Source organism: Lissotriton vulgaris, chromosome 12 (genome assembly GCF_964263255.1).
Source record: "Lissotriton vulgaris chromosome 12, aLisVul1.2, whole genome shotgun sequence".
In the NCBI taxonomy this organism is placed as follows: Eukaryota; Metazoa; Chordata; class Amphibia; order Caudata; family Salamandridae; genus Lissotriton; species Lissotriton vulgaris.
The window spans coordinates 162,886,286-162,907,169 of record NC_141700.1 but is presented as its reverse complement, the minus strand read 5'-3'; the positions used below and the strand labels follow the sequence as shown (position 1 = coordinate 162,907,169).

The following is a 20,884-nucleotide window of genomic DNA, read 5'->3' as shown; positions in this document are numbered from 1 at the left end:
GCCAAATTCTGAGACACTGTTCTTTTGCTGTACAGGTTGCAAGGAATACTGTATTATTGTTTGTCTTTGTGGTGTGTTTCTGCTCGTGTTCAAGTGTTTGTGAAAAGAACAGTCAGGAAAAGTAAAGGATAAAAACTTTGTAACAAAGTGTCTCGGGCAAAAGACTATGATCCGCCATTATACAGCGCTATGATTTTAATCAATTTATGTTTACAAACACTGTTAGAAAAGTCAAATGTTCTCAGAACTGCATTGTTGTGGTACTGAAGTTTTGCTCTCATGTTGGCACAATTGTCCATATTTAGCTGTAGTGCACCTTCTGCATCGACAACGGCTGTTGTCATTGCATTACGTTTGCGTCTTTTTGTTTTGTGTACTTTCCTATTATTTGCATCACATTTCTTATTGTAAAAATATTTGAATCTTTTGAGGCATTATCAAGTTTTTGGTGCTCATACATTCATATTTTATTACAACTGTGATAACTGTGTGGCAAAGCTCTTACGCTCGCCCCATATAACTTCCTGTAGCGAGACGTTGCCTGCATTTCCACATCTACTCAGAGAGTCAAGGAAGAGTAGGGAGCAAACTTCCCATTGCAGACTAAGAATCTAGAGCACTAGTACATGGGAAACACCAGTCCTCTAACATTTGATAGTGTGTGACTGTCCCTTTAACTGCATAGGATGGGGAAAAGCTACAATGATCCTTGTCAACTGTGCTCTGAAAGTGCATTCTTGTGATGGTAAATAATATATAATATTAGAACCAGCTAATTTGACTGTTTGAACGCAACCTTAAAGACCAAAAACACAGCCACTGGACTAGAGCGATGAAACCGTGCAGTGAGACTGAGCACCAACTACAAACACAACGTGAGAGTTGGCACCTATCAGTTGCATGAACACAACAAAATAGCCTGAAAATAATGCAGCAGATATATTTAATCTACAGCTTTAGATTTTAATTGAGACCGTAAATTCTGTGATCTGTGCATGTTAAAAATGTTCACACCTACTGAAACTTGACAGTGTTTCATGTTCGAGCTTACATGGCCTATCTCCGTGGAAAACTGACATTAAAAGCCTTCATGCCACACCTGGTTTCGCTCCAACTGTACGTATTGGGTAGTTATGCTTTTATTTTTAGTTAGTCTTTAAATGTCCTTTAGTTTGTCCCTTTAGGGTTTCCTTAGCGTTCATGTGTGGAATTAGACTCTAATGATGGAACATGGAAAGGGGTTTCAGAGGATTGGTAACCGGCTTGGGGATTACGAGCTGCTTGTTTATATGCTCCGATGCTTGGGCATTCCATCTACAATAAATCCAGTTTAACCATCCAGCTCGCGCTTGGATTTACTACAATTATTTGGCGACGAGTTGCCTCCGCACACAGACCCACGCCAACGATCGGCTGCTGCGAATCAGTGAACTGGATTTTAGCAATAAAACTATGCATTTCAAAAAGCGTATCGCACATTGCAGAAATACTAATAAAATGTTGGTCAATCCATTCAAATCTCAATTACGTGCGGTATTGAACCTTGAGGAATTGGGACAGCGAAAGGCGGGTTCAAGATTCTCCGACAAGAGTCGCTAAATAATCGTCACTAAACGTAAGAGAAAGGAGGGACTGCGGCCGTTTAACTGAACAGTGACCACAGACATCCCTCAAGTCCTACCAGAGCAGGTCAGCAGAGTTTCCGATACCTTCCGAGTACCTCCGAAGGGCTTCGTTCGGTCTCCTGCCTACTGGCACCGAGTCTGCGCAGTGCCGGCACAAACGCTCCCGAGACAGTTTCCGGAAATAGCCGAGCGGCAGGAATGAACGTCGGAGCTACCTGAGCCTAGGGCGCTGTCCAACACCTGGAGCGCCTGAACGGCACGCCAGGCAGTTCGGCTCAGCAGACCTTCGCACCGAGCACACCCCCAGACGGCAGAATACACAATGTAATATGATGAAATAATTGAAGTAGCCGAGGTGTAGCATATGAAGAATGCTTTATTAAATCAGAAGATAAGTATAAGGGGGGGGGGGACCACCAGGCACCAACATTCCACTCTGGCTGAGCAGCAAGAACTACAATACTAGTCTAATACAAAACAACATGTGAATTAATCCTAAACTGTAAGAAACTATACTGAGTTTGGCATATGGCATCACTTTGTATGTCGTACACGCCGATTAAATGCGAAGAGGAACCAGGCCGACACACTTAGTGGGGGGGACACTCAAAAACTCCCTCACAACCCATCCCAGGCCTACCCCGCCCTGTGCAGCGGGCCTCTGCCAAGTGCAAGTATACAGCCCCATCACGGCGCCCACTGCATGGCTCCCTTTGCCGGAATAAAAGCATCCACAGTTTCCACCAACATGCTCCACCCCCTGTGGGACGCAATTACTCCAGCCATCCTGTCAACCTGATCAGTAATCATTTCATTTTTTTGCGTGGTGTTTGTGCCGAGCGGCCGCTAATTAGTCACGGTGTGTGTGTAAAGGTGTCAAAGCACGCCCGGCTACCCGGAGAACAAACACTAGTCTGCGTGTGCTAATGGAGCCTCCAGCGCCTCTGCAGCAAACGTGCGAGGGTCGGGTGGAGCGGTGCTAGACTGAGACAGCACTGATGAAACATGGGCGAGAGGGCATTGTACAGCAAAGAAACACTCGGAAATTATGGGCTTTATACACGGCGACTGGGCCCGGTGCCTTGATTGACAGCAATCACGTGTGTGGACAGCAGCCCAAAAATATTTTCTTGTTAATTAAATTGGAAGACTAATATCTCGGATAAAGCAGTTCTAAATGGCAGCGTCTTACACGCATTATTTATAATAAAAAAAACATTTGAGCCAAGCGCAACAGACATTTTCCAGATCAAATATTGGGAGGGGGTGACCAGGGAGATACAATCCCGACATTAAGCTTAACTGACAGTGGTAATGTTTAATGGTTCGGCCCTGGCTGTATCTGTGCCATTCACATCCAGCCCCCGTGCCCCGCCTCCCCGCTCCCTCCCAGGGAAAGAAAAGAAATCACACAACCTCCAGTTCAGCACCAGAGCCATGAACAGCAGACACCCTATCACGGCCACAAAAAGGAGCGGACCCTACCCCGCCCTCCCTTCCAACAACGGGAAATCCACGCACACAACCCGACCGAGGCTTCCCCTGCCGGGGCCGGGGTGCTACCAGTGTGCGGAATGAAAACCACGACAGCGAAACCCCGACCGGGAGGAAGAAAGAAAGGGCTGGGCTCCCTCCATCTTCCTTTCCAGCGAGAGCTCGGGTGGAACCAATGAGCAAACAGAAAAAAAGGACACTGCACAATCCATCGACACAACGCTATGCCGAGATAAATCAACAAATCCACATACAAAAAAAACTACAACGTGCAAATAAAATACCTCAAGTTCTTTCCCCTCCCCCACCAGCAGCCACGGTACAAATCCCCGAGCAGATGACAGATACACACAAAGAGGGATAATAATCGTAATACTCTGCTCAGTAATAATTCCATGAAAGGCATACATCTGCACCCGGACAAAGAAATCTGGTGCCATGCAACTTTAATGCAAGTATACATGTCTACACGGCATATCCCTTTAACCAAGGACCACATTCGAGCGATGCATGCCCTGCAAGGAATAATGCTGACAGTCTGCTAAATATGGCGGACCCCATGTCATTCACAAGCCACGATCCTGCCAGGGGAGGGTGAGGAAAGTAATGTAAAAGGCACTCACTTCATCTGTTTGACGATGGTGCTTTTCCCGGATTCTCCTGCCCCTGAAAGGGAGGGAAAAGATAAGGGGTGAGTCTCAAGGCAGGCAGCTCAAGATACAAACAGACCTCTCATGCTAAGGGAGCATGTGGGAACACATCGGCACATCCCCACTTCACCCTCTGTGGCATCAGGTTAGGAGACAGGGTACAGTATGTGCAGGGAGTTGAAGCAAAATTCCCATACAGAGATACTTGCACTGTTCCCCCATGATCAAAACAGAAAGGAATATTCTAGTGCATCAACCCCCAATTTCCAAGCAGAATCATAACAAAATATTTTGGGAGAATTGTGGATTCTACATACACAATCATTCGCCATATAATAAAGGTATTCCATGGATATTTCGCAGGTATCCTGAATAAGGAGCGAGGGATCCTGCGCAGAAAACATGCATAATCCTATAAGAAAGAAACTGCTTTGGAGATTTTTTTCACAAAGGTTTTGTGGCTCTATAAGCAAATTTAGAGAAAGATGGGATTGTGGCTAGGGACATGAAGCAATTCAATAAAAGTACACGGCACCCTTCCCATGTACCACAAGGACCGCCTGATACGGAAAGGGGAAAGGATCTGACGTATAGATCTTCCATACCCAGGCTGCCACATTCCCATGTAGAATCATCACTGAAATACAGAGGGGTTTCAGGAAATAGTGTTGGGGGATCCTTTGTAAGCAATGCGGATCATCCTCCAGTGCAAGCAGGACAAAATATGGGGGTGACAGCATGAATCTGGATCAGCTACTCTGTGCCTTTCCTCTTTCAGGTATTGTCTATGGGAAACACTTTCCATCAGAAAGACAGGATCACTTGCTTAAGATCCAGGGCTGTGGCTGCCCCAAACTGTTACAGCAGGTATCCTCCTCTAAAGATGGGCCTTTTAGAATATCATAAGGATGACAGAAGAGCCAGAGGTTTAGTGGTCCAGGTCCAGCGTAAGACTGGGGCATCCTAAGGGCTTCAGGGTTGTTCTGGTCTCAGGCTGGGATGCTGGTGGATCCACTTTAAGAATGTGCAACACTGGCACTCCAAGTTGGGAGTGGATGAGGGGTGTGCAATCACTGGCTTTCAAAATTAGGGGTTGCACCTTGCAGGGAGTGGGAGGGCAAAGAAGGGAAACATGGGATGCACTCTGAAGAGCAGCTATGAAAATGTGTGGTTCTGCGTGTTGCAATGAACGTGGGGTGAGTGGGCGGGGGAAGGAGGCATTTCTTCGGTACAGAGGATGTGCTAGAGGATGGGGTGAATAGGAGGCAAAATACCTGGACTCAACCTGAATAAAATCGTGGCTGTGAAAGAGTTATTCATTATGTACTCAGCAGCTTGCAATAAGAAGGTACCCTCTAGGGCAGATATGGCAAAGGGTGGTAGATAAGAGGACTAAGGATAACCGGATAGGGAGTGGTCAGATACCCCGGAAAGTCATTAGGCTGGACAATGAAAAATATTCCTGTAAATTATGATGCATTATACCCATGGTAGAGAGCAGTTAGCATGCACAGTACATACTGGAAAGATAAGGCTAAAACATTGTTAATTCCCAGAATAGAAAGTCTGTATCTTCGATGTGGGGTGACTTGACTATGCTGGGGCTGGGGCCTGGAAGGCATAATGAATGCTGTATGTGAGCAATTACTTTTTTACATGGGATTTACCAAAAAGGAATTTTAGGTTAAAGCATATACACTACATATAGACTGACAACACGGTTGATGGCAGTTTACTGAAAAAAGTGGGGACTATTCTGCTACTAAGGGAGAGCTGGCGTTTCGTGAAGTGTGTGGAACTCTGGACAGGGCCCTGCACACTAAAGCTCTAAAAGGGAGTTAAAGGTACTAGCAGAAGCCCAATATCTATATGTAGGAGATACAAGATGGGGCACAGGCACTTCTTTCTGGGGGATCCTGTGCACTGATTTAGGAAGGGTCTAACTCACATTAAAAGGGTGTGGAGGTGGCTCTAAGCACTGAAACTGTCAAAGGCCCACCATGCCTATGGGATGGATGGGTTCGCGAAAGCCCCCAAATGGCCCTGGGTCAGAAATAACTGCTTGTGCTATGGAATGGCCAGCTTCATCACCTGGACGGGGTGTCCCCCACACACGTGATGAGGAAGGCCCAATATACTGCATAGGAGGAAGGCCCTATGCACAGGCTGGGAGTGGTCTCGTGTGCCCTGAATGGGGACAGCCACCAGTGCACTGTCTGGCAGGTGATCCCAAATACACTGTCTGACAGGTGACCCCCATGCACAGACGGAAGTGGCCCCAATGCACTGCTTTGAGGGGGGGGGGCAGTGCATTGACTGGGGGGGGGGGGGGTATGTGGGGGCGGGGGAGGTTCCGATGCACCCGGCCAGGGGCGTCTCCATGCAGTGATTTGGATGGCTCCCAATCCGTGATGTGGAGCAGTCCCCAGCCTCTCACCCAGCAGCAGCAGCTTGACATCCTTGGCGGCGCTAATGCCGTCCTCCTTGAGGTTCTTCTCGATCTGCTTGCTCCGCTCCAAGGCGGCTCTCTCCTCGGCGCTCAGTGTGCATCCCATGGCGGGCGGAGGGCGGCGGGGGTCCTCTCTCTGCGGCTCCTGAAGCGATGCACCGGGGGCTGCAATGCACCGACGCCTCCCGGGATCCGGCTGGGGCTCTGCCGCTCTCTACAGCGCGCGCGGTCCAGGCAGCATCCGAGGGGGGCGGGCGGCGGCCGGGCAGGGGGTCTCTAATGGGCGGCGGCGGTGGCTACGAGCGAGCGCATCGTTTGGCGGATCACAATGGAGCGAGCGAGCAAGCAGAGGCGGGGAGAGGGGGGAGCGCGCGCGCCACCGCCGGGAACCCGCTGCTGCTGCTGCACGGCCAAGGCTCAGCCGAGGCTGTTCTGACGTCACGACGAGCAGGGGCGCGCGCCTCTCTTGCCTGAGGCCGCGTGTGGGCGCGCGCGTCAGGGGCTGCTGCTCTCGGGGCTTGTAGTTGAAACAGGCGCGTGCGTGCTCTCGTGCTGCTGCGCCCGCCGGCCACTGGCTGTCTTGCTGAGGGCGCGCGCCTGAGAAGCAGGAGATGGGCCGATACAGGGATAATGACGTCGCGTGAGGTGTTCCCTCCCAAAGCCGAGTTGTTCCCGCCTCCTACACGCTCCAGCAACACGCCTGCGCAGAGAGTTCCAATCTATCCGCTTTGTGAATTATCACGCCGGGATATTTGAGAATTATTTGGTACCGTAGAAATGCATTTCTTTCTCTTTGTTTATAGGAAATGGTTCTTAAACATACGTGGCTTGTTGATGTGGTTTACTGTTTATTTTTTTCTCTTTCTGAAACGATGTGCTTTCTGATATAAATGGATTCAGTTGTTTCACAGAGTGAATAGTTTGGTATTTTGAGATCTAGTCTGGTAACAAGTACAGAATGCCATTTGGGCAGGATGACACAGTTACAATGTACACTATATGAGTATTAGTGATACGTTTATTGTACTGGTCAAAAGATGACAAGAAAAGAGCACAAGAAAAATAAATTACTCTTAGACCAATCCCGCAATAAATATGTAGGCCAAAGTATGCCATAATTATAAAATTGAGATCTATAAAAACAGCAGTTGCAATGGTTTATTTGATATAATTTGGTTAACCTCTTCGCCGCGGCGGACCGCCGAGGTGCTGAAAAATGAGGCGTGCATGGTTCGGGCGGACTCCAGCCGTTCTCCGCATACGCCCATCATGGCATCGGACGGCCGTCCGACGCATGGAAAAGGTTAACCCCTTCGATGCTCAAGACGAGCTCAGCTCGTCATGAGGCACGGTGCTCGTGTGCTCATGACGAGCTGAGCTCGTCATGACCACACCCAGTTCTATTATGGCCCAGCACCGGAGAAGAATATCTGCAGCATCGATGAGGTTAAGTTAACTGAGCATAATATAAACATGTCATACTTTACTAATAAAAAAGTTAGTTTGTGAAGCAAAACAGAATTTTCCAGCCTCACAAATCAGCCTTACTTTAGATTCTCTAAAAGCTGGCCGTAAATATTTCTTGCTGCAGTTCTGCCATGCACTACATTATCAGGCGTTAGACTAACGCATTTCAGTGTGGTGCTCTGCATCACCGCACTGTTACGCATAATTCCTAGTCTCAGCTGTCACAGAACCGCTGCAAAATAGTGTGTCTGTGGCAGCGAGGTGCGCCTGCTGCCTGCACAGGTTTCTCATGCAGGTTTGGGATGCTCCCAGCAGCTGCGCAGGCTGACAGTGCTGCGACAATGTATCTTTGAGATTCCTGCAGGGCCGCAGGCCTCTGTCTGAGTCAGACAGACTGACGTCATGGCCCGGCCGGTAGTGTCCAAATGCTACTACCGAGACAGCCGGGGCCTGGCCCAGTAAAGTATTCAGGGACGGCTCCTCCATGTGGGCACAGGAGCGTCGCCTCACTGCTTTTTCGCAGTGCAAGAAACAGAAACATAAAATTGTATTATAAATACCATTTTATGTTTCTGTTTCTCGCACTGAGAGAAAGCAGAAGGGTTTGGTTGGGGCAGGCGGGCTTGCTTGAGGGCAGAGGAGGAGTGGCTTGCCCAATTGTGCCGGCCCTGACTGTTTGGGTGCCCCCCTGGAGCAGACCAAACCAGTCATGTGCACTCCTTTTTCTCCATGTAGGCCTGTGTGGTCGGCATCACAACGCTGCCCTTGCAGCATTGTGATTGGCTTACAGGAACGGATGGAGGATGCCTGTTTCCTGTTCCTGCGGAGGCAGGAAAGCAGGAGCAGACCAAGCTGTGAAGACGTGGGACCCGGGAAAGGAACGTTTTTTATTTATTTATTATTTAAACACCCCCTCCCCGCATGACCTGCTTCCCTTGCGACCACTCGCCCGTCCCCCCCACCCCATGTGACCACGCGCCCGACCTCCTACCTGTGAGACATGCCGGGCACGACTTGAAGTATTGTGTCACAACTTGGCTGTGGCACCACCGGGGGGGGGGGACGTGACGTGACATCCTGCTGCCAGGGCGAGTGCGGGGAGATACATTTTATAATGAACTGGTTTGCGATCTGCGTCGGAATCATGGTGCTCGAGCAGGTTCATAGCACTGTGTTGTAAGCTGAATAATAACTCTACACAGCTTATTATATGTTGAGCTTCTTCTTTTAATCGCAGTACAGATGAACAACATGTATCTCACCAGCTGACCGGACTCCAACTGTCCAGACTGGAACATCAGCTGGGTGAGATCACAAGACATAGATCACAGAAGCATTCTATAGATATGTCACACAAGTAAAACTAAAGAAAGACTATAAATCATTTTAAAAGATAAAATCATATTTACAACACATCTGCTTCCCTAGGAAACCTAAAAATATAAAGAAAACACAACATAAAATCAACAAACATAATCGTCTAAATACAAAGGTGGACAACGCAATCTTGGACTCCTCATGATGGAATTGCTCACATCATCACCAGAATTCATACTGCTAGAAAAAACAGAAATCCCCTCAAAATGCTGAGAAGCATCACCACTACCATCCTCTCTCCTAAAGATAGAAGGGGAAGAAGAACACCCTTCTTCTTGAGTTGAGAACACATATCCACTGTTATCACACAAAGTCTCACCATTCTTACCACAGGACACATTACCACCCTTCTTATACAGAGCAACCCTTTGATAGTTCCATTTCTCACCATTTTCTAGCACAAGATAATTGGGAAATACTTTTTTCACACATAACGGGCCTCTAAACTTTGTTAAGCCTCTGGAAACCCTTCCTGGTTTAACCTTTACTAAATCACCTGCAGAAACACAGAAGAAGACAATTTCGAAGTGATTGAGGTAGAAGTGTCACAATCAAGAATCTTTAACCAAGAAGGAGTCAACTTTGTACCTGGAGACCTACCCCGCATCATCTCAAAAGGTGATTTTGTATCTTGCTTAGGTGGGGTAGAGCGATATGCCCACACCATCTCTTGGACTTTCTCATCAGAAAAACAACCTAAAGCACTAGTCATTTGTATTATACCCTTGATTAACCTGTTAACTCTTTCACAGGTACCATTCCCCTGTGGGTTGTATAAGCTTGTGCGATGATGACTAATACCACAATTTTCTAAAAAAAAACTCATTTTGTTGGATGTTAACTGTGTACCATTGTTTGTTATGAGGATTGACGGAAACCCTTCATCATGAAAAACTCCTTTTAGAAACTTTATCGTAATGTCAGTGGTAATTACTCTAACAAAAGAAACCGTGAGACATTTCGAGAAAACATCTACAACTACAATTGAAAATCGCTGATTATAGGGTAGCTCATCCATGGGACCAATAAAATCCAAGCTAATACTATGCCAAGGCTGATCTGGTACATAAATCTTCCCAAATTGCTGATTCGACACCAACGTGAGCCTTCTCTACAGCTCTCACAACACTCAACACAAGAGGCAGCATCCGAATCAATGGAAGGCCACCAAAAATTACTTTTAATCCTGCGTTGGGTAAGCGTTTGTCCAAGATGACCCTAATGATTCAATTTTAACACCTTGTGCCTCAACAAACATGGAGGAATGAATCTATCTCCTCTCATCTAAACAACATCACTTGACACAAACAACTCGTCCAAAACCTTTATAAAAGGTCTCACTCCTGGCTCTACTGTGCTCTCACGCCTAGTGCCCTTCTTTATTAGATCAATAACCTTCATTAGCACTAAATCCTTCTCCATACTGGAATACCACTCCTCTTTCAAAAAAGAACCTTCACCCAAAGAAATCACATCATGAACAAAAGCTATTGCACTTTCTTCTTTAAAGTAACCTGGGCATCCACTAGAAACCTCTTCTGCTACAGGAAGTCTTGATAAGCAATCCGGTTGATCGTTTCGCCAACCTTGAACAAATGACAAATCAAATTGATAATCCTGCAACCTTGACGCAAGTCTAGCCAGTCTGGGTGAGCCTTTACCTGCACCTCCAGGAGCTAAAACATTCACTAGGGGATTATGGTCCGATCTCAACTGAAACCTGGTACCCCAAAGATACGTTCTAAAGTAATAGGTACCCCACACAGCTGCCAATGCTTCTCTCTCTATAACAGAATAATTCCGTTCAGACACACTCAATGGACGAGAAGCAAACGCTACAGTCTTTTCTTCGTTGCCATGTTTCTGTAACAACACTGCGCCCAAACCAATTCTGCTGGCATCAACCATCAGAATAGAATTACGTTTGATATCAAATGGCATCAGTACTTTAGCATCACACAATTCCTTTTTGATAGCCTCAAAACATTTAGTATGCTCATTATTCCACGAAAACCTCACTCCTTTTTTTAAAAGACCCCTCAACACAGAAGTTTTATCTGAGAAGTCCCTTACAAACTTCGCATAAAACTCAATCAGCCCCATAAAGGATCTTAACTGATCTTTATCTATTGGACAAGGAGCTGATTCAATGGCAGACAATACATTTTTCTTTGGTTTAATACCATCAACTGTAATGACAAAGTGATAAAGTGGAGAAGTGTGGCTCAATGATTAGAGCGGCAGACCCTGATGCAGAGGTCTAGCCCGGGACCAGGGTTCAATTCCCTGCTTCGGCGGGTCTTGGGCTTAAAATTCCACGGACCTGATAATTCTAGCCTCGGTGCCTATTCCAATCATGGAGTCCCACTCTGCAACTCTGGGCAATAGCTTGCTTAATCTCCACAACGCTAAGGATGCCTGGCCTCCACCTTGGGGGTGCTCAGGAGTGGACGCCTCACAGGGAAAGCCAGGATAGGTTCCACAGCGGTATTCGTACAAGCGCCTTGAGACCCTTGCGGGTAAGTAGTGCGCTATACAAGTATCAATTTATATATTTTATATTATATGACATACTCTAAATACTCGATTTCTTGGACCAAGAAAGAGCACTTCTCTTTACGTAAAGTCAGACCTGCTTCCTGAATCCTTGACAAAACAGATTTAAGTATGATTGTGTTCACTTATTGTGTCTCCAAAAATAAGTATGTCATCTTGAAAGAACAACACTTTGTTTATGCCCTTAAATATTTCTGTCACCATTCTTTGGAATACAAATTAGGCCAAAAGGTAGCCTTGTAAATTGGAACCTTCCCTCACTAGTGATAAAGATGTTGGGTGCTTCGATTCCTCATGGAGGCGTATCTGGTGGTAAGCACTCTATAAGTCAAGCTTGCTAAAATATTTTGCATCTTGTAATGTTGACACAAGTTCACCAATGTTAGGTAAAGGGAACACATCAGCCACCACACACTTATTCAAAGACTTCAGGTCAATACAAAATCTAATTTTTTAGTCTGCCATCTGTGTGATCACCACCGGAGAAACACATGTGGCTGCCTCAACTGGCTCTATTATACCCCCTTGAAGCATCTCCTCAATCACACCTTTTACTTCTTCTCTCGCTGCCATGGGCACCCTCCTTGCTTCATGCTGAACTGGAACAGCACCTTTCTTCAACAATATTTTGTGTTCATATCCTATTAGTTCACCCAACTCATCTTTAAACATCGGTTTAGCATCCAACAAGATGTCATCAATACTGAAATCATCAATCGCCATTACTTGCTCACTAGCTCTAGGATTGACTATTATGTATAAATCGTATTGGTGCATCCAACCTAATATAGGGGGACCATCAACCGACACATAAACCTTGCCAATCGTAGAGCTATTCTTGAATTTAATCTCACTCTCAAAATATCCTAGAAGTTCAATTGTATCTCCTTGGTACTTTGTGGGAGATATTTCGCTTTCCATGAGATCTTTTTCACCCCACACATCTTTCAGAATGGAATATGGAATAATTGTCCATCTCGAACCAGAATCGACCATAAGACTAATATTTTTCCCATCAATTATGAAATCAGCCCTTGGTCTTTTTTCCCTCTTTTCTTGACACAGGTTCACACTCATATCTTCCACAACTAATAGTTTGTTCATGTCTCTTCTGACTACACACTCATATTCATTAACCATGGCCACTCTTGATTTGGCTATACCCTTGCACATTCTCGCAAAGTGACCTATTTTGCAACACTTTAAACATTCTTCTGAATTATGTGAGCTACTACCACACTTTGAACAAACTCTGATGGTACTTTTACCCACAATTTTTTTTTTGTAAACTGTAACTTTTCTTCTTTACTGAGGCAACAGCACTTTCATCACTGTTGTCACTATCTACTAAATTTTTTGACGAAATTTCTGCAACCTTCTGATCAGAAGTACATTTTTGGAGTTCCCTCATGCATTTTTCAGACTCCTCTACCACTTTCGCTAGACTTATAGCAGTTTTTAAATCTTGATTTTTTGCTGCCCACAATCTCTCCTTGATCTTTTGATTGTTACACTGAACAATCAGCTGATCACAAATCAGTTCATCCGTCATTTATCCAAAGCTGCATTTGACAGATAATTCCAGTAACCGTGCAACAAAATCATCTATTGATTCTTCCTCACGCTGTTTATTTTTATAGAATTTGTACCTGTTCATTACCAGGTTTTCTTCTTTCGCGAATCTTGTCATGTTCTATCTAGGACCCCGATCAATATTGTGACCTTATGCCCCAATACGGCTACAATCAATTCATACCCCTATAATGGCATAAACGATCAGAGCCATATTTCAGAAACTCGCCTCTGCAGCTCATTACAGTATAGGACACAGCAGAAGCCACTATCTTAGATTCCTAGATTACACACAGAGTTCTTTCAACAGATAAAACCCCCAGCAACCTGGGAAAGCCCCACTTGCTATGTTTTGATTAGTAATAGAACTCTAATGAGCACTGTAAGAACGACTGGTTCTTAGTGACATCTTTATTGACGTCTTATGTCCAAAAACGTACGTCAAACAAGGCACCTTCCAGGTATAAATAATACCAACGTTGCCTCAAGCAAACACAGCGGTGGCGGTAGAGAATAACTGGCGCAGAACAGCTGTCCCTTGCAGAGCCCAGCAGATGCGAGAAGCCCACGGACGCTGCCCCTCCTCCTCCTTGACGCGCTGAGAAAGACGCTGTCTTTTCTCCTGCCGAGAAAATCCAGCCCCGGCGTTTCCAGCCTACCCTTGCGGGTAACTGGGATATCGAGTCCTGAGAGGAGATACAAGACCTCCAACATTCTATTCCAGAGGTACAGTGTTGACTAAACCCTTAGAGAGAATTCTTGAAGCAAACCCTTGGCAAAACCAACTTAACTTAAACTGCTACTTACTTACTCCCTTCCAAGTATTAGGCTTAGGTCAGGTACACTGGGGTAGGCGTAGTTAGAAGCACCAGTTGAGGACATGAGCTAAATGTATATATGAATGTATATATTTTACTCATTTTAACCATTATATGGCTAAGAAACCATATCAATGCTTTTACAGTATTATTTCGCAATCCTCCTTTCACTGTACGCACTTTTTATAATAACAAGTCTTGCAATTGTGGCAATTCATTTCTCTTGCATGAGAAGAAAGACTGTTCAATAAATAATACCTTTTTATTGAAAACACCCGTCTCTCTATTCTCTGCATCCTAGTGAAAGTAATTCTTGCACAACTGACTGAGTGAAATAGCTGTCTATTGTTTCACATGACTCTAGAGATTGACTCTTATTCTAAAGGATCAAAGTTGTCATGTTTATGCGGTTGTTGGAAAACTGAATCCCTTCTTGTCTGAGCCAGGGGAGCTGATCACTTCCTATTCAGTCAAGAAAGTTTCCAGTGACCTCTGAGCTAGTTGGTACAAACCCAATTAAGTCTAACATAGTCAGTAGAGACCTGGAAGACCGCACTTCTACGTCTACATTGCTGTTTATGTTATTCCAAAGCGCATGGCCTATAGGGAAAATAGGAACTACACTACATGGTGCCCAACGTTTGGTAAGGCGATAAAACTAACGCAAGACGTTAGAGTAACTCAGTCGTGCTTTTTCACACAGACCCTTTCTACCATAAATACTCCAATAGACGTCTGGAGTGGGTGAAAGGTTAAAATCCGCCCGAACTTAGTAGGAAGAGATTCCTATGTAAAGCTCTGGTTTATTCAACGTTGAAGGATACAGTGTTCCAAAATATTGTGCACCTAATCTTTGTCTCCTTGGAGACCTGCTCTGAAAAACTTTCATTTATACAATGTCAGTACTAGACAACGGGACCGCTGAAGCCGCAGTAGATGCGAATCAACGGGACGCCGGTGTTAATGAACCGGGTGGAATAATCATCCCGGTCAACATAAGAAAAACTATAACGTTAAAACTTATAGAAAATGGACTGACCACACAAGGTGGCACAGTCGTCTTCGTGATAGAGGCACACGAATATCGGCAGACAGAGGTATTCTATTCTGGGATAAAATTTCCAGCGGCAAACGCTGCAACACACGAGTTCCACTATTACAAAATAGAGGATCCACCGGAAGAGTATGCTCCTTTCGAGGACATTGAAATCCCATTAAAATACCAAGAGCATCTGCTCTGGTTTAAAGGCGCCCTAAAACATAATGATCATATTACCAGGCTCGGTCCACTAGGTAGAGCAGGAGCAACGTGGCCGGGTCTAGCCAGCTACACACCACACCCGGACATTGCAAAAATGTCAAAAGAAGAATTTTTAGCACAGCTAAAAACATTAATCAAAATATATAGACAATTAGTCCAATATGTAATGCGGACTGCAACAGTCCAAACAGCTGTTAATGTCCCACAGCTGACCCCTCACCAGGGGAACACAAATAAAATTACACCACAGAACATACAATCATGTCTTGGTAAAACACCCATAAAACGGGAACAAATTCCTTTCTGGTTAGCGCAAAAAATTACTCAAATAGAGGCAGTATTTCCGAATACTACCCCTATTGAGAAACACAGAATCTGACCATCTGCCTTCCAATGGGGGTGGCACCACATGTGGAGGACTGTGACACTTGGGGTACAGTCTTTGCTTCCATTTACACAAAAACACATGGTGTTCCATCAATGGCGGTAATACCAGATGTGCTAAAAACAGATTCAGAATGAATACAGTCCAGAACCTGCTTTAACTCTTGGTATGAAATTACTGAAAGACTTCAAGCAGGTTTCGGCTATATTACTAGCCAACATAAAAGGAGAAGCAGCATCTGTGGCGATCCACCAGAAATTGAAGGAAACAGATATAACAGATCAACCAATTGAGCTTGCCAGAATTCTAGAACATTTTTATGAAGAATTAGGTAGAGACAGTTTGGGTGGGAAACCAGTAAAACCCCAACTACTCGAAAATCCTGAAAAATTATTTATTAAAAATAATTCAAACACTCCTAAAAAGAACTGGGATGGAAATAAACAATCCACTCCCAAGGAAAAAGTTTTCCAGTCCAGAGGAAGGTCTCCTCGACGGAGGGAAAGAACTCCGACTCGAGAACACCAGTCTCCCCAGAGGGATCCCTCTGAGAAAAGATATAACCTTAGAAATAGGGATAACTTGAAAAAGCCTGATAGATACCAAAGTATTGATACACGTCCCTCTCGATCTTTTTCGCAGAAATCGGAAAGAAGAGGACGGTCAGACCCAGGAGAGCACACCAAGTCCAACGACAAGGAACCTGCTCAAAGTAAAAAATCACAATTTCCAAAGAAGAAGGTAGCCAGTAATAGAGTAATCGAACATGCCGAGAATACTGAGGACACAGCTGAAAAACGGGGAGTGGGCACAGACAATAATAGACAGTGCAGCAGAAATCACCATAGCTCGCAAGATCCTGATGAGTCATCTGGAGACAGTGGACACAAATGAATACATTCAAGTAGAAACTGCCGACACCAGAGTTAGCGAGCCTCATAAGATATACGAAATAACATTGCGTATAGAGGGAGATAAGACTAGGAAAATAAGGGGTCTATTTTGGGACAAACTCTCAAAAGGCTATGACATCCTGTTAGCTGAAAAAGATTGGCCCCCAGAGTTTGTCAGGGAGTGCCCTCGTGGCGAAGAAATGATTATGCCTGCCTTCTCGAATCACATTCCGATTCAAGCTAAAAAACAAGTCAGGGAGATTTTAGATCAACTTGAATACCAGGGGGTGATTGAAACATGCACCTCTCAAATGAACAATCCTTTGTTTCCTGTCTCCAAACCGGACGATTCATATCGTCTAGTCTTGAACTACAGACACCTAAACTCATGTTGTAAAACATTTGCAGTACAAAATTTGCATAGTGCTGCACTAATGAATAATATAGTTCGCAAAAAATATAAAACGACATTAGACATATCTAATGGATTCTTTTGTCAAAATATTGCACCAGAAAGCAGATACTTGACTGCTTTCTCAGTAATGGGGTCACAGTAAATTTCTGTAGGCTCCCACAGGGATTCAAGAACAGCCCAGGACTATTCTCAGCCAGAGTAACAGAGTTACTACAAACATATGATGATGAGGCATTATCTTAAGTCGATGACATCTATCTCACAGACGACGACTTGGAGACTCACTTGAAAAGGGTGAATACCATAATACTTGGGTTCGCAGAAGAGGGTTACAAATTCAACTTTAAAAAGTCTCGAATTGCCCATCTGACAGTATTATTTTTAGGATACGAATTATCAAGTGAAGGAAAAAGCCTAGCGGACAACTTCTTAGAGAAGTGCGCTGTACTCCAAGCACCAAAAACGCTGAAGAACTTACAATCGATTCTAGGCTTCCTGAATTTCGGAAGAACTTACATTGTAAATTATGCGGAGAGGGTTAAACCTCTCTACGAACTAATTAAACCTGATTTTAAACCAATCAACTGGACTCAAAAACACACAGAAATTTTGAGAACATTGCAAACAGACATGTTAGCAAAAACAAAATTAGATCAACGTGACAATACACGCTATCTTGTAATCCGAGTCATCCCTGGAAGATGCGGATTCAGGTACCTGACCTCTAATGAGGGAGAAACGGTACCAATTGCTTACAAATCTCACTTGTACACACAAGCAGAAAAAACATTCAGTCTCACAGAAAATACTGTGAAAGCAGTACAAACTGCAATAGCGAATGAACGAGAACTAGCACACGGCAAAAGGATCACTGTTCTCACAGCGGAATCCGCCTTCGAGGCGCTATTCAGCCCAGTAAACCTGCCTACAGTGTCACTGGATCCGAAATGGATACAGTGGGAAAATTCTCTTGCTGCGGAAGACGTGAAATACTATTTCGCCCCGCACATGAAAAAACTGAATGATTTAACTTATGAAAAAGAATATCCTCTGCCAATCGAAATTCTGCCTCTTGAACAGTACTCCTGTATAATCTACACAGACAGATTCGTACAGCACTACAATGTAGAAAATAAATCCTACGATGCAGCCTGTGCGATTGTTAAAGGTCGCTGGCTCTGCGGTAAATTCAGACCGAAAATAACAAAAACTGAATCACTTAGAAAATGTTCGGCTCAGCGAGCTGAAATCAGATCTTTAAAGATGGCGCTTGAAAATGCAGAACGTGAATTCCCGACACTAATCGTGTGCGATTCGCATTTTTGCGTCAACTACTACAATAATGATTTGCAGAGCTGGATTCAAAATGATTACAAAGATGACACAGGTGCCAAAATCAAGCATAAAATGCTTTGGAAACAGGTAGTTCTTTTACAGAAAGAACTACAAAAGACTCACGTGATACACACTCTGAGTCATCAACGTGATGGCGTTCACGTTGCAGGGAATTCATTGGCTATTACAGCCACAGCGGAAGCAACTAAACCGGCTTCCTTAGCCACAAAAAAGCGTTCAGAAAAATATATAGACGGGGAAACCATGCTGGCAGTAAAAACGTCCTTAAAAGGCGACTGTGCAGCACTACCCGTGAACTATCCACTCAATTATGCATACGTAATTGATGCAAACTCCGTTCCTTTTGCTCGAATCCCTGGAGTGGGGGATAGGGTAATTTCAAACGCGAACCAGAGAAAGTTATTAATAGCAGACGCACACATGGGTGAAGGTCCAAGGCACAAACAGATGAAGGAATCTCTGACTGAATTACAATCAGTATACTAGTGGCCGGGAATGAGCCTGCACCACTATAAATATGTAAAGAACTGTCCCAACTGCGATAGAGATCGCAGCAGCGAGTCAAGCGGAGTAATGCCATGGCCTGGTATGTAGGTAGGGTAATGCTGTCTATATGCAAACCAGCATACTATTAATTGTTTAAGACTAGATTCACTTAGAAAATGTGGCCCCAGCGCTCGGCTGACGCCAAAACTGTTATAAAAGATCTGCGAGTCTTTATCGGCACATACGCAATTGCCATGTTCCATTCTGACCAGGGTCCTGCTTTCAGCTCTCGAGCTTATAAGGAGGCCATGGCCAATATGGGCATTGGGTTGCGATACTCTTGTCCATCATACCCTGAGGGGAACAGTGTAGTGGAAAGAAAAAAACGAGACATAAAGCAATCTATAACGGCGAAGGTATTAGGTTCGGGTGATGGGTGGGTCAAACATTTAATAAGTGTCCAACTTAGTCTAAATAATTTGCCAAGAAATTCTCTAAAAGGTTTCAGCCCATATGAACTATTGTTCGGAACTAGAATGCATGTTCAGGACCTCGATAGTCAGGCTTCAGTGGTAAAAGATAAGAATAAAGACTTTGACATCAAAGATAGTTTGGCTGTTTTACAGGACTTGAATGAAACAAGAAAATCCTTAAGCAACATAAAGTTAAAGCAACAGCCAACTACCACTGAAGACTCACCACCTGTCCCAGCAAGACCTGTCTGGATTCCAAAGATTGGGGATCTAGTCAGAGAGAAAATAGCGGTGAAGAAGGAATTTGGGCCTTCTTACAGAAAAGCAGTAGTACTACCGCCTCTTGCTGGTAAAAAGGAGAACCGAGTTGTATCAATCGACCTGGTAAAACCACAATCATGTGGCCTATAATCAACAGTAGGCCAAGTGGACTCCCAAGAAATAACAGAATACCCGAATTTGCAACAATCCAAGAGGTTCAAACGGAAAGACTAATCACATTTGTTAAACCTGCAGTGCACAGAGAGGGACTATGCAATAATGCCATGGAAATCGTCCCTCTTGAAACACAGATTGAAACAGTTCTTCATGAAACACCAGTCTACAATGATGTGGCATCAGAATGTGCTAACGAAAGACAAATTGAGAAAACAATTCCAACAATTGACAGAACTGCCTCTGGCTACTTCATCAACTTCGATACCTTTTCTGAAGATCAAAACGACCCTGAAGTGAGACCAGAAACAAATACTTTTAAAGAAAAAGCAACAGAACTCTTTCATCAACTCAAGGAAACGTACCTTATTTCTCCATGGTTAGAGTTTTGGTTTGGGCTAGGTGTATTTTTCCTCCTGCTTTGGCTCATCATGATACTTTGTTTGGGAAAATTCATTGAAGGGAAATACAGTTCAATGGACACAGCAAGTCAGAACATCAACTTAGTTCTAAAACCTCACAAATCATCCCACGTGAAGAAAAGAGGACTATCATCAGTAAATGTCACAGCCATTCCAATACCCGGCGGGGTAGTATGGGACAAGACTGACTATGAAGTATATGGCCCGGTCGAGATCTTGAAATATCCTCACCAGTTCAAGGTTTCGTTAAGTGACTTTGTTAAACCAAGTACATTCTCTGATGATTGGGATTTTGAAAGTATAAATAATATGATGTCAGATTAAGTGTTGTCAGCAAGATTTACAGAACATGATTATTTACAAGGTTCGTCTAATTATGAACAGATGTACTGCTTCTCACATTACGGAGACCATTACTTACATAAATCTGCACAACCTAGAAATGTTTTTAAATATAACCAATGGGAACATTGTGCTACTCCACCTAAAAGTAGTTCGAAAACATTCTATGAGAAATTCCAGTACTTCTCAGGGTTTAACACAAGTGATGCAGAAACCTTTTATTATAAACTGTTGGATAAAACAGGGTTGAAAACAATGCTGACAAATACTAAATTGATATATTCAGAAGCATTTTATGAAAAAATTATGACATTTGGTTTTGATTTCTGGAAAAACAACATTGAAACAAAAACAAACTGGGGTACAAAAGATTGGCAGGTACAAGGCCTAAAAGCATTATTTCGAGCC

At 44.2% G+C, this 20,884-nt stretch overlaps 1 protein-coding gene across 2 annotated transcripts in view; it reads right to left on the bottom strand.

Moving 5' to 3' along the window:
• The window catches only part of GNAO1 (G protein subunit alpha o1), a 687,967-nt gene extending 681,417 nt beyond the window's left edge, over nt 1–6,550 (bottom strand). For both annotated transcript variants that reach the window (XM_086947686.1, XM_086947687.1), the window contains exons 1-2: nt 6,207–6,550; nt 3,743–3,785 (exon numbers count right to left, since the gene is read on the bottom strand). In XM_086947686.1, the coding sequence (XP_086803812.1) occupies nt 3,743–3,785; nt 6,207–6,324 (161 nt within the window). In that variant the 5' untranslated portion in view covers nt 6,325–6,550. The remainder of the gene's footprint in view (nt 1–3,742; nt 3,786–6,206) is intronic.
• Nucleotides 6,551–20,884: the final 14,334 nt, after the last annotated feature.